The sequence below is a fragment of the Molothrus ater genome, chromosome 10, assembly GCF_012460135.2.
Source record: "Molothrus ater isolate BHLD 08-10-18 breed brown headed cowbird chromosome 10, BPBGC_Mater_1.1, whole genome shotgun sequence".
Lineage (NCBI taxonomy): Eukaryota > Metazoa > Chordata > Aves > Passeriformes > Icteridae > Molothrus > Molothrus ater.
The window spans coordinates 10,764,472-10,777,174 of NC_050487.2; the positions used below are offsets into that span (position 1 = coordinate 10,764,472).

At 40.0% G+C, this 12,703-nt stretch overlaps 1 protein-coding gene across 1 annotated transcript in view; it reads right to left on the reverse strand.

Moving 5' to 3' along the window:
* TRIP12 (thyroid hormone receptor interactor 12) overlaps positions 1-12,703 on the reverse strand; it is a 78,296-nt gene that overhangs the window by 30,714 nt on the left and 34,879 nt on the right. Inside the window, 4 exon segments of the mRNA XM_036388379.2 lie at positions 44-127; positions 1,048-1,184; positions 2,430-2,535; positions 11,191-11,990. Coding sequence (XP_036244272.1) covers positions 44-127; positions 1,048-1,184; positions 2,430-2,535; positions 11,191-11,990 — 1,127 coding nt within the window.

The following is a 12,703-nucleotide window of genomic DNA, read 5'->3' on the forward strand; positions in this document are numbered from 1 at the left end:
TAGGCTAACAACCAAAAAGGTAAATTAGTGACAACTTTTATACCTTGTAGTCTTCCCATCTCAGAATCATCTGACTCACTTTCTCCAGAAGTTGTCATACCTACAGCTCCAGCAACAGAACTAGAAGCTAAGGGAACAGTAAGAGATTAATTAATACAAGTTACAGTGTTTTTAAAGCCACAAAACTCACATCCAAAAAAGGCTCCAACATCAAAAGCGCACTCTGCATTTAGTGCTGCCACCAGCAAACTCCTGTCAAACTTCTAATTTAAAACAGAGCAGTCAAGAGGACTAGTACTTTCCAAAAGCTGTAGAAAATGGCTTTATCAACACAAGATAATGAAAAAGAAATACAGCTAAGTCCATAAAATTAAGTTTCATACAGATTTACCTGTATCCTTAATAAATGTATACCCTTCTTAATTGAGTATTATGCTATACTTCGTTTCCATTGCTACTTTCTGTACTGATGTAGCCACCTTTAAGCATAGAATGTTTAGTATTTTCTACCATTCAGTATAATTACTGCACAGTTCCTTTGAACTCACTAACTAGGACCAACTGATAAAATTATTATCTAACAGAACTGTGCAAGTGACAGTATTCAACTGGTCACAAATTTCTCCAGTACACACAGGCTTGCAATTTCAACAGAAAAGCTGTAGAATATTTGAGTAGTTTCAACAGTGCTTTTACAGGTAATGCATGCCTTCTCTACTCTGAACACTTTGATGTCTTTTCAGTTGATGATATTTATGCAGCATCAGCTGAAGTTACTTTTAAAAAAAGTAGCAGAAACTTAAAAGGTAACATCTGGATTACTGGATATAGTTTGGATACTACAAAAAGGCATAACTGAAAAATGTACCAAATAGCCAAAAAATCATACTCAAATGTAAGGATTCCTCTGACTCAAAAACCTTCCAGCATTATTTACCAGCTTAAACAATTACTCTTCAGAACTTAATCCATTTAACTATTTTTAAATGCTAAGAATTTTATACTAGCAACTATGCTAAAAATTCTTCAGTTGAAATTCCTTTTTACCTGCAGCTCCCTGGGGAGGCTCATCTGTCCGTGCAGCTGAAGAGTTAACTCCATCCTGGTTGTTGTCAGGATCAGCCATCTTCTCCTGTCGGCGAGCTTCAGCTGCTCCTCTTTTGCCCAGGCCAGAGCCTCGCCGACTAAAGGTTCAAAAAACAAAGTTTCAGACCTTGTGAACTAAGATAAGAGATTTATTAATGTAAGCCTACTAAAGACTACATAATCTTTATGTACATCACTGCCACAACATTGCACAAATGAGCAATTTGTGGAAGAATCAATCTTCATAAAATTATCCAACCTCTCTGTTACATTCCCTGCCCTGCACCATGGCAGTGATTTGTTTACACTAAGGCATTACAGACATTAAAGATTTCAATACCAGGCATTCTACTAAAATATAACAGAGAAAATGAGCAAGGTTAAAGTGACTGTGAATTATAAGTCATACACACATTTGAGAAGGCTGATGATTGAGGCCAATGAACATCTTTAGAGGAAGTTCTGAACTACTGAAAGCAAGAAGAGGACTCTGACATTCAACTTGGTTTTCAGAGTCAGAACAAGCTTGAGAGGATAAGTCTATTTAGATTTGCAGTTTTAAACACTACAGTCTTCATCACTACAAATACATCTGCCTACAAAGTAAACAGTCAAATTCAAATACACACTTGACAGCAAAATCAAGACTTCAGAAGTGGTTTTTTAATGGTATGGAAGAGGGAAAAGAGGATGTGCTAGAAGTACTAATCTAGGCATAAGAACAAAAATAAAGCTTGTTAAGGCTTCCTACATTTAGTCCACAATATATGCAACTACAGAAGTTTATTGCATCACAGGATACATAAACTCTCTCCTCCCATTTAATCTACCAGCTGTTTAAAATTACTAATTCAGGACTACTCCTCCTCCTACTTCTACTACCAAGAAGTACATTAAGTACTTAGATGCAGTTCAGACGAAACTGCTGACAAGCTGAGTCAGCTTAACAGTGCACCCTATAAAAACTGACTCCTATGTGGTACCATGAAGTCTTCTTTTTCAAAACAATTATCTATTTCACTATTCATGAGATACAGTAGTTCAGCACTACTGTCTCTCTTCTTAAACACCTTTCTAAGGACAGGATTACTTAAGTTTGTGATGCTGGCTTTGGTTGTTTCTCTTCCTCCACCTCCACAGCTGGGGGATTTACTGGAAGTCTGATGGTGACAAACTCTATGTGCTATCCATGACACCAGTGTACAGAGTAATCCAGCAGGCCTGAAAAGCTACAGCTATTTTACAACAGCCATGTCAGAGACAGCCAAGGCCAATTGTCATGCGTGGAAATGACACGAATACCAACTCACTGTAGTAACAAGTTTCATTTCTCCAAGTTTTACCTGGTGCTAGCACAGGAGCCCGTGGTCTTTTGCCGTGTGCTCCGCCGTAAACTGGGGAGCTCAGCAGGTGGTGATTCACTGCGCTTCTTTGTGGATTTCCTTAGACCTATGCAATATGTAAAGAATTGAGACTAAATCAGTCTTTAAATACACAGCAGTTCTACAAACAAATTAAAAGTTTTGTGCACAGGAAACCTCCATGTGGAAGAACAGCTTCTACATAAGAACCACAATAAGCCCACATCAATTTTAGTCAGACTACACTGAACTGCTATACCAGTAAAATTCAGACATTTGCTTTTACTCATTTACTTAAGTAATACTAAACTCCAAGTTTTTATGTAAGCACCTTTTACTAAACTATATATCACAGCTATAAAGCATTTTTCTCATGCTAAACAGGTATCACATTATGGGATACAAGTGTATTATTTCTACGTTCCAACAATTAAAAGAAGATGCTTTAGCCTTAAACAGAAAAAAAAGAAACTATATTTTAAGAGGGAAGGCAGTAGTGGTTGCAATCTCAAATTTTAGTCAGTTTTATTCACACTTATATGGCTTTAAAATAACTGTCTTCAATCAGAACCATGCTCTCCTCCAGGAGTCAAGCACTGCCAGTGCTGAGATCTATCCCATGTATTATTTGTGTTCCTATTTCAACTACAGCCCTTCAGCCCCTCTTACTGTCATAAAGCAAACCTTGATGTAAATAAGCAAGCACATCTTCATAGCTTTGGAAAAGGAGTTTCAGTGTTTAATTTACAGGCATTTTCACTGTTGAAAAGCTGACCCAATTGATAATAACTTGCTCTAGGTGACAAAGTCATTGTTCTGGTAACATCCCACCACAGAACCAGGTTAAACACACAAAAAAACCCATGCAATATAACATTCTCAGATGATTCTCAGCAGGCTTAGTATCAGGTTGAAATATCCAATGGCAGCTTCCAAAGCACAAAACTGATAATTTAGGGTAAAAATCAAAACTTTTAACAGGCCCAGTTTGACATTGCAGTGACCCCATCCACACATCTCCACAATAAATAAACATAATAGAAGAGAACATCGTAACATTGAATTCAGACATTTTATTACTAGAACAGATGTAAACAATTTTGAAAATTAAGTTAGATCACTGCTCCCTCTTCTGGCAACAAAGCAGAAATAAAACATACTTAAACATGCAATGTATTTGAGTTCAGAAGTTATCAAACTAGCTCCTATTTCCTTAATCCTAAAACATTCCAGGAATGTGGAGTTGTGGTACTGAAGGATGAAATGATAACTATGCAGTCTCTGACTGGATATTTAACAGAAAAGGAAAAGTGATCTACAAAACTATGACTGATCTGGCCAATAGTGTGACCTTTCAAACACCACAGCATATCTGACCCAGAAACACAACACTGTGTGCAGGTAAGGTCCATGCAGATGAAGGTTAACCTGATATTCATGTATTTACCACACACTTGGCTTAGCAACTCAAGAAATTTGGCAACCTTAAGAAAACAATGTTCTGTAATTAAAAGTCACCAGGCACTGAACTGAAGCAGGCCAGTCACTTGAATTTCCACATGGTCTGTACATATAGAACAAATGTAACTTTTTTGAATATTCAAGAAGTAGTGGCATTTTTACTAGGTATGCTTTGAAACCAAAACTGTAAGTTGAAGTTACCACTACACAATGACTCAAACCTTACTTACATATAGTATATGTAATACTGGGGGTGAGAACAGGACAAAATACGTCATAAGGTAGATATACAAGACAAAACTCATTTGAAATGGTTGCAGCAGGATCCCATGCCATAGCTACACTTCACAAGTACTCAGAAGTATAGTGATACATCAACATTTCCCTCAGAGCTGGTTGTATTTTACACTAGAAAATGCATTCTTCAACTGGCACTAGGTATAGCACTGTACTACTCCACAGGTAAAATGTGTTGGCCCCACTGAGTTCAGAGATACACTTTCTCATATATAACACACATGGAAAATTAGGTTACTCAGTACTGTAACCCTATGCTGAAATTCTAAGTGAAATGCACTTTTGCTTTACATTAGAAGAATAAAATAATCACCTTGATACAGGAGAGTTTACTGGGGAAAAAAGGCACATTTTCATCCTTTATGTCACCACACCATTTACTCCAAATTACCATTTACCCCAAATCTGTGGGTAGTCATTTTCAAGTAATCAAACTTAAGTTAGGTAACTTCATATTAGCTTAGGACAGGCTATTGATGAGACACCACACATCCACTGTAAATGAAGGTTGACTTAGCTTGTATCAAAACTGGATTTCTGCTAAGGGCAAGAATCTCACAAAGCAGCAGAGCCAGTTTAACAGCTTACCGCTGTTTAAAAGTATGACCCATCCATCTCTTATTTTCCCCAAATCAATCCCAAGATGTATCAAGTACACATCTGACACACACTTTGTTGTTTCAGTATTCTGCCAGTTTGGTGAGCTGAGCTTGCTTAAGGGTCAGATGAGCACATACAGCATCAAGCAGTAGGGCAAAGATGTAATAAAATAGGTTGTCCTTTTCCATAAGTGGCATTAAAAAAATTAGCTGAGCCATCTTTTTAAACTGAACTACTTCAGAGGGTTGTAGAGAATGTACAGTTACCCACTTACTGCTTGGTGGCTGAGCTGCAGAATACATCACACCTTGAGCATCCAGAAACACTGAGCACATTTTTTCCCACTGTTCAAGAATGTTCTACTTGGCAGAAGATCTTTCTTTTCCCAAGTCTTTACTTTTCTGTCTCTGAGCATCTACCAGGATACAACTGAGCTTCTACCTCCCCCTATTTATTTTAAAGGCTAAAAGAGAAAGCGAAGAAAGTCTTCTCACAGCATGTTCCCTTCCTGCTGTTCAATGCCACTCTGTCCTTAAGAAGCCTTCTTAATCAACTTTAAGTCAATCTTACTCTTACCACCTGCATCTTCTGCAAATCCTTTAGTCTTCCCAATACCATAACTTCAGGACTGCTAATCTCTTCAGACTGAGCCTTCCTCCCTTCACTCACATAGTCATTAAAATTTGGGATAGCCAGCACAGCCTTCAAATCGAAGGTTAGTCCTGTGTCTTTAGGAGTTGCAGGAGGCTGAAAGTGGCAAGTATTCACCAGTAAACAGAGCACAAGCAGTGTTCAGGAAAATGAGATGAAGGACGCCCTGTGTATGCCTGATGGAGGAAAGCACGGGTCACACTGTCACAGACAGACAGCAAGGGCTCCCAGAGGAATTGGTTTGATGTTCATCTCCAGAAGCTGTTTACTCAGCACTATTTCTGTAACACATACAGCAATTGTCACAGACCCACAGGAACAACCTTCAGAGACCATCCAACCCCACTGCTACAGCAGGTTCACCGGTCACATCCAGGCACATTTTGAGTATCTCCAGAAAAGCAGACTCCATCGTCTCTCTGGGCAGCCGGTTCTACCGCTCCGCCACCCTCAAACAGGCTTTTCCTCTTAGTCAGTGGAACTTCCTGTATTCAGTTTGTGTCCTCTGCTGTTTGTCCTGGTGCTGGGCATCACTGAAAAAAAGAGTCTGGCCTAATCTCTTGACAACTACCCCTGAAGTGTTTGTATGCATTGGCAAGTCATCTTTTCTCCAGGCTAAACAGGCACAGGTATCTCAGCCTTTCCTCACCAGAGATGCTCCAGTCCCCTCATTACCTTCATTGCCCTCCACGGGACCTTTTCAGTAGTTCCTTGTCTTCCTTGATCTGGGGAGACCAGAACTGGACACAGCACTCCAGCTGAGGCCTCACCAAGGCAGAGTAGAGGAGCAGGATAAATTTCATAGACCTGTTAGAAGTGCTCTTCCTAATGCATCCCAGAATTTTGTTTGCCTTCTCAGCCACAAGAGCTCACTGCTGGCTCATGCACCACCTGCTCTCCACCAGGGCCCCCCAGGTCCTTCTCTGCAGAGCTGCTTTTCAGCAGGTCAGCTCCTAACCTGCACTGATGTGTGACCCTGCACTTGCCTTTGAACTTCATTAGGTTTCTCTCCACCCACCTCTGCAGCCTCTCCAGGTTTAGCTGAATGGCAGCACAGCCCCTGGTGTATCAGCCACACCTCTGACATCTGTATCATCAGGCTTGCTGAGGGTGCACTCTGTCCCTTTATCCAGGTCACTGATGAACCAGCAGAACAGGACTGAACCCAATATTGACTCCCTGGCAGCTACAGGCCTCCAAGTGGACACTGTGTGCTGATCACAACCTCTGAACTCCACCATCCAGTCAGTTCTCAACCCAGCCCACTGTCATTCACCTCACCCACACTTCCTGAGCAACAAGGATGCTACAGGAGACAGAGTCAAAAGCCTTGCTGAAGTCAAGACAGACAACATCCACCTCTCTCCCTTCATCTATCTACTCAGCCAGCCATTCCATCACAGCAGATTATCAGACTAGTTAAGCATTACTTCCCCTCAGTGAATCCACGTTGACTACTACTGATAACCTTCTTTTACTTCACATGCTTAGAGATGACAATGCAGGATGAGCTCTTCCATCATGTTTCTAGGGATGGAGGTGAGGCTGACCAGACTAGAGTTTCAAACATCATCTTCCTTGCCCTTTCTGAAGTGACAATGGCTTTCCTCAGGCAAATCTGCTGTTCTCCCTGACCTTTCAAAGATGATAGACAATGACTTAGCAGTAACATCTGCCAGCTCCTTCAGCACTTGCAGGTGCATCCCATCACGGGCCATAGATTTGTGGGTGTCAAGTTTACCTAAATGATCTCTAATCCAAACCCCTCAAAGAAAACCAGGTTTAAGCACCTGCAAGAACTTCAGAAGTAAACTTCAGAATTAAAGTAGAAGTAGAGGCTTTCTTATGGCAGACATATACTGCTTATGCCCTGACATCATCCTATTTTGCATGCCAAGCACTCATGTTTATGAGTCAGAAGGAAAATACATTCAAACAGGCTAAACCTGAAATAGCGCAGCCTAACAAATCAAACTAAAATATCTTAACTTCACATTTAAGTGTGTTTACTTGTCAGCATTTTTTAAGGAAGATTTTGTTGTGCAAAAGAAAAGTTCTGAATGCAGCTGTACTGTAATCACTTATTAAGTCTGAACATATTACTCAAGTCAAAACAAAGTTAGACAAACTTTCACAGTTCATAACCTAGGAAGCCCTTCATGTGCAGTTCAGAAAGGCAATCAGGAGTGATTTACTTGTTAGGACTGGAATTTTAGTCTTCAGATTGGCTCCTGTGTGACGCTGTTCTTCTCACCAGTTGAGATAGGGTACAAAGAGCTGTAGCAGGGCAAGGCAAGACAGCCTCCTGTTCTTGTAATATTCCACTATTACCCTCCCTCAGTACCAACCCAGACATCCCCAGCTCTTACTAAAGCACCACACAGCCTGTCACCACAACTAAACAAAGTATCTCCAAGCTTACTATCTGCTATCTTACTGCCTCAATCCCAAATCCATAATTCCAAGGCTCTAACTACCATCACCCAAACCAGCACTGTACCCACAATCCCAAATAAACTGATTCAGAGCACTCTTTTCTCCCTCACCTCTGCCAAATCCCTCAAAGGAAGGAGTTGCATACCATTCACACTCCATCTTTATGTTCACATGGTTTTTCAGTGCATACTCCAATAACCTCCCTAACCCTCCAAATCTCCAAGTATTAGGTAGAGATAAGAGCTGTCCCAGGCAGGGACAGCTATCCTAAGTTACCCTGCTCTTAGCACTGTCCCAGCCATTGTTGCCAGCATCCTCCTACTTAGGGGCAACAAGACAATACACAAAGGACAGCAAAGATTTCCCCAATAATGGAAACGTTAACTGAGCTTGATTTTATATTGTTGCATAATCAGTAACATGACCCAATTGGCAATGTTTGAAAAGCCCCTCCAACATATATGGCCTGAAAGGGATGTGAATATAGTCAAGTCACAAGAACAAAATGAGAAACTTGCTTTCTTCCTCTCTTCCCCCTTTTCCCCAGGAAGAAATATTCAACTACTCAAATAGATGTGAAGAACTTGAGTGTAGCCTGTTTTTATTATTCCAATATATTCTTTAGTTGTTATTCAGTGTTGTCACTGCTCTGTTATGGAGACTGCTATGTAGAGCTTAACACTCTGAAAGTCACCTGGGCTGGATTTAACACCTATTAAGCTATCCAGGAGGGATGGACAAGAAACCTCAGGGTATTGCCCTCATTCTCCCTTCAGCATGTGAAAAACTTCTGCAAAGATGGCAACCATGTTTCTCCTCATTCTTCTCTTCAGTAGAGATCAGCTGCTGTTATTTTTCATTCAAAGATCACAACCCCTAACAATGATCCTTGCACTCCTCAAACTGCATCATCTCCAGAAAATAACAGCATTGCATTTATACAGACATGACTTACCAGATAGGGCTTTGAGAACCTGGTGTAGTGGAAGGTGGACCTGCCTGTAGCAGGGGTTTTGGAATTTAAGATCCCTTTCAACCAAAGCCTATCAAGTTTAAGCTTTTCGTTTCTACACAGAATTACTATGACTTCTAAGGATTTGTTTCCAGGTAGAGGGGTGTACACCTCAATTTCATCTAGACCACTCTTTGCTTTCCTGCTTTACAAAGCCCCACAGTGTTAATATTTGTGTGAGACATCACTTTCTTCTGCAACCTTATCCTCTAAGGTTACTGGTCTGCTACAGAAAACAAATTTGAACTCACCCATTCTTTCTTGAAAACCCACCCTAGTGGTTCATTTTTTTCATGTTTTCATGACACTTCTCAGCATTATGCAAAATGTGTATTTTGTTAAAAAACTTCAAATTTTTCCAAATAGTTTGAAAGTGCATGTCACACACACCTTCTCTTTTTTAAAAAGACTAAGCTAACAGTAGTTATTATTGATTCCAAGATCACCTCAACCTGTTGTCAGAGAGCACTATTTGGAAAGTTGAGACTGTTTGAAAACATCATAGTTTAAGACTTCTGTTCTAGGTTGGGCTCTTACAGTGATATTTGGTGATCAATGATATTTACTGGAGTATGTTTTGCTGCAATCTATGGTAAAGAGGCATTAGACATTTTAGACTTCCTAATATCATCTGTCAGTACTTCTCCCCTTCCTCAAATTGAAATGTTATCTACAGAAAATAACTTGGTTCTCCATCACATGTAGAAACATCTCTCACCATGCTTGGTGCCCCTTAGCAGTGACATTTCATACACACACCAAGTCCACACCGCCTTGGTTTTGTCACACATATTTGAGCACCTTCTAGCAAAAAACCTTGAGCTCTTCTATGACCTGAAAGTTAAGTCATAGTATCTTTCTCAGTTCAGTTTTTGCAGTAACAGTTTAGGCTCAAATTCTAAATGCTGTTCTCTCAAGGTACACAAGACATACACTCACAATCCTTTACATTGTACTATTCCACCCTTCCCTTTCTCACTCCTTCAAGAATTTTTTTTAACTTATCACATGAATTAGTCTCTGCCTTCATCTTCTTGTTCACTTGCTGGGGGTAAAGTCTCTTTCTCCTTCCTGCTGCCTTTCTTCATTGCCTGCAGCCTGACTTATCTCAGAACTTGTTGGTCGTTCCCATTGGTCCCTGACTTCTAGTCACTTCCCTCTCCTTTCACCCTATGCAAATTCAGAGTTTTGATTCTGGAATTCATCACATGGTAGCCTTGAATCACAGAGCAGGCAGGGGAAAAAAAACTTTGCTGTAAAGCAAATAACTCCTCTCTCCTTCTCAAATGCCATTCTTCATCTGTTAGGTGAGGTCATTCCAGAATCAATACTCCAGTCATGCACACTAGCCAAAACACACCTGTAAATTTAACTGACCTATGTTGATTCTACAGAAAGAGAGCCAGTTGCTTTTGATTATTTCACCTACTTCCAGCATTAGTATTAGCTATGGATGTGTCCCCGTTCAGACAAGCTACTTGTGATCACGCCTAAGTAAAGGAACAACAGTCAGCAAGCTTAGGAATCCAACTTCTTACCTCAAGTTTAGAGAATGCAAGCAGTAAATAAACCATTCAGTAGACAAAGACAGTAAAACACTTTTTTTAAAAAACAATTGTTCAAGACAACAGAGTTACAAGCATATCTGCATACTAGCAAGCAGGTGCTCTGCTTGGAAACAGCCTGCATTTCTCAGTGATCATGTTTAGGAACAGTAGCTGCTATTCCAACTCAGCACCAGAGAGAAGCCATACTTTGTAAGAACAACTTAGAAAATAAAGTGACTGATATGCCCAGCGCTATGTACACCAGGTTTACAAGACTACAGTTCTTAAATGTCAGATCCCCACAACAAGGAAGAAACAGGGAAGTAAGTCTCAAAGAGGATACCACATATGATCCATTTGTTTTCCAGCATTTATCATTCCCACTTCCAAACAGAAGACAGAAAATGAGGGGGAATAAAAATCTGACAAAAGGAATATAATCAAGAGTGTTTTATAACATATATGCCCCCATCACAACATCTAATTATTTTGCATGTATTTTTAAAATTGATTTGTTAGACACAGAAGCAACTTAAATTCACAGAACACTGATTGAACTTAAATTGTCTGTTTTAGCTGTCAATTTCAGTCACAGCTTAACTCAGCAGAACATACTAAAAATTAATTTCTAGGAAGATCATAAGCAGCTTGAAAAAAAAGAAGCATTTGTTTAGAAGACTTGATTTTAAAACATATGTGTTTATTCTTCCAGAAAAGAATACTAGAAAAGAATACTTACTTGCTAGCTTAGCCTGTAGTCCTGAAGGTCCAGGTTTTGATGTCTCTGATTTGGAAGAGCCTGGTAGAGACAGTTTTGTTTTAGGGAGACTGACTTTGGGGCTAAATCGAGCAGCCCAGTCAAACTTTGAAGAGCCACCTGTTTTACTTGGTTCTTTGTCCCTGCTACTCCTTCTTGGACTGGGGCTGGATGCAGAACGGGAACGTCTAGCCTTACTCTGGTCCTTTCCCTGTTTCACTCTGGCACCCTGAGGAACAGTAGAAGAAGCAGAGGCAACAGCAGAAGAGGAGGAGGAGGTGGAAGCTGAAGAAGAAGAATCGGTGATGGTGCTACACCCAGCTTTGGCTGAGGTCACCGATTTTGAAGCCAGCTTGGAGACTTTTGCTGACTTTTCTTCAGTGCCAGTTGATTCAACTGATGACCCACTCTCTATACAAGACAGATTCTCTGTCCTTTTCCTTTTCTGACTTCGGGAGCTACCAGCAGCTCCACCCTTTCTGGTGTGAGCCTTGCTTGTTGATGGCAATTGTGTAGACTTGGGCTGCTCTTGGTCTGAGTGTCTTCTCTCAGATTTAGTATGTGGCTTGTTAGTTTCTGAGGAAGTTTCAGTGTGTTGAAGTGCTTTGGGTTTTTTAGCAGAGCTAGGAGAATTGGTCCTCCTGTAATCTGGACTAGCACTGCGTTTAACTCCTCGAGAATTGTCTTTCTTAGGCACTTGCCCCGTTTTTTGCTTTTCTGAAGTATTGACTCTCTCTGGATCTTCTTGTTGTGGTATTAAAACAGCAGATGAACTACAGCCTCTGTAGAAGTAAGCAGGAACAGCATTAGAGTTGAACTCAAGAAGCCTCGCAGTTTGTAAGAATTTTGCATGATAAATGTCATCATTGTTTAATAATAAAGGATACTGCATGTAAGAAACACTGTTCAGCTTACCCTGAAGCAAACAAACAAAAACCCCCACATGCTTGGATGCGAACAGTCGTACTGCACATATCTGCTAGCATAAAACCTAAGGATATTGCAAAACAAAAGCACAATACACCACTTTTTTTTAAAAAAAAGTAAATTTAACTTGAATAGATTTCACTTTTTTATATGTATGTCAAACTGATTAAAACCAAACAAAAAAAAATCGAGCCATGAAGCTATTAACTGAATGTTTGAGAATATAAGTTCCACAAGAGAGTAAGGAGTGTTCAGTAATGCATAACTAGTCATAACTGGATTCTAGTTCAAGAAAGGCTCTTAAAGAAAGGATAGTTTCTCATCAATCTTTAAATTGATGTAGTGAATCACATACAAAATTGGCAAAATTCTCTTCTATGTAATAGAAAACTGTTGCAATGTGTATATAGCAGAAGCATAGAAGAGCAGACAAGCAATACCAAGATTACCCTGAACACAGGACTACAGGCCTTTATATTACTGCACATTTCAATTCATATTGGACATTGCTCTAAACTCCTTGGGCAATCTTCCCCCAACATGAAGCACAAGAAGGGGAGAAACACCT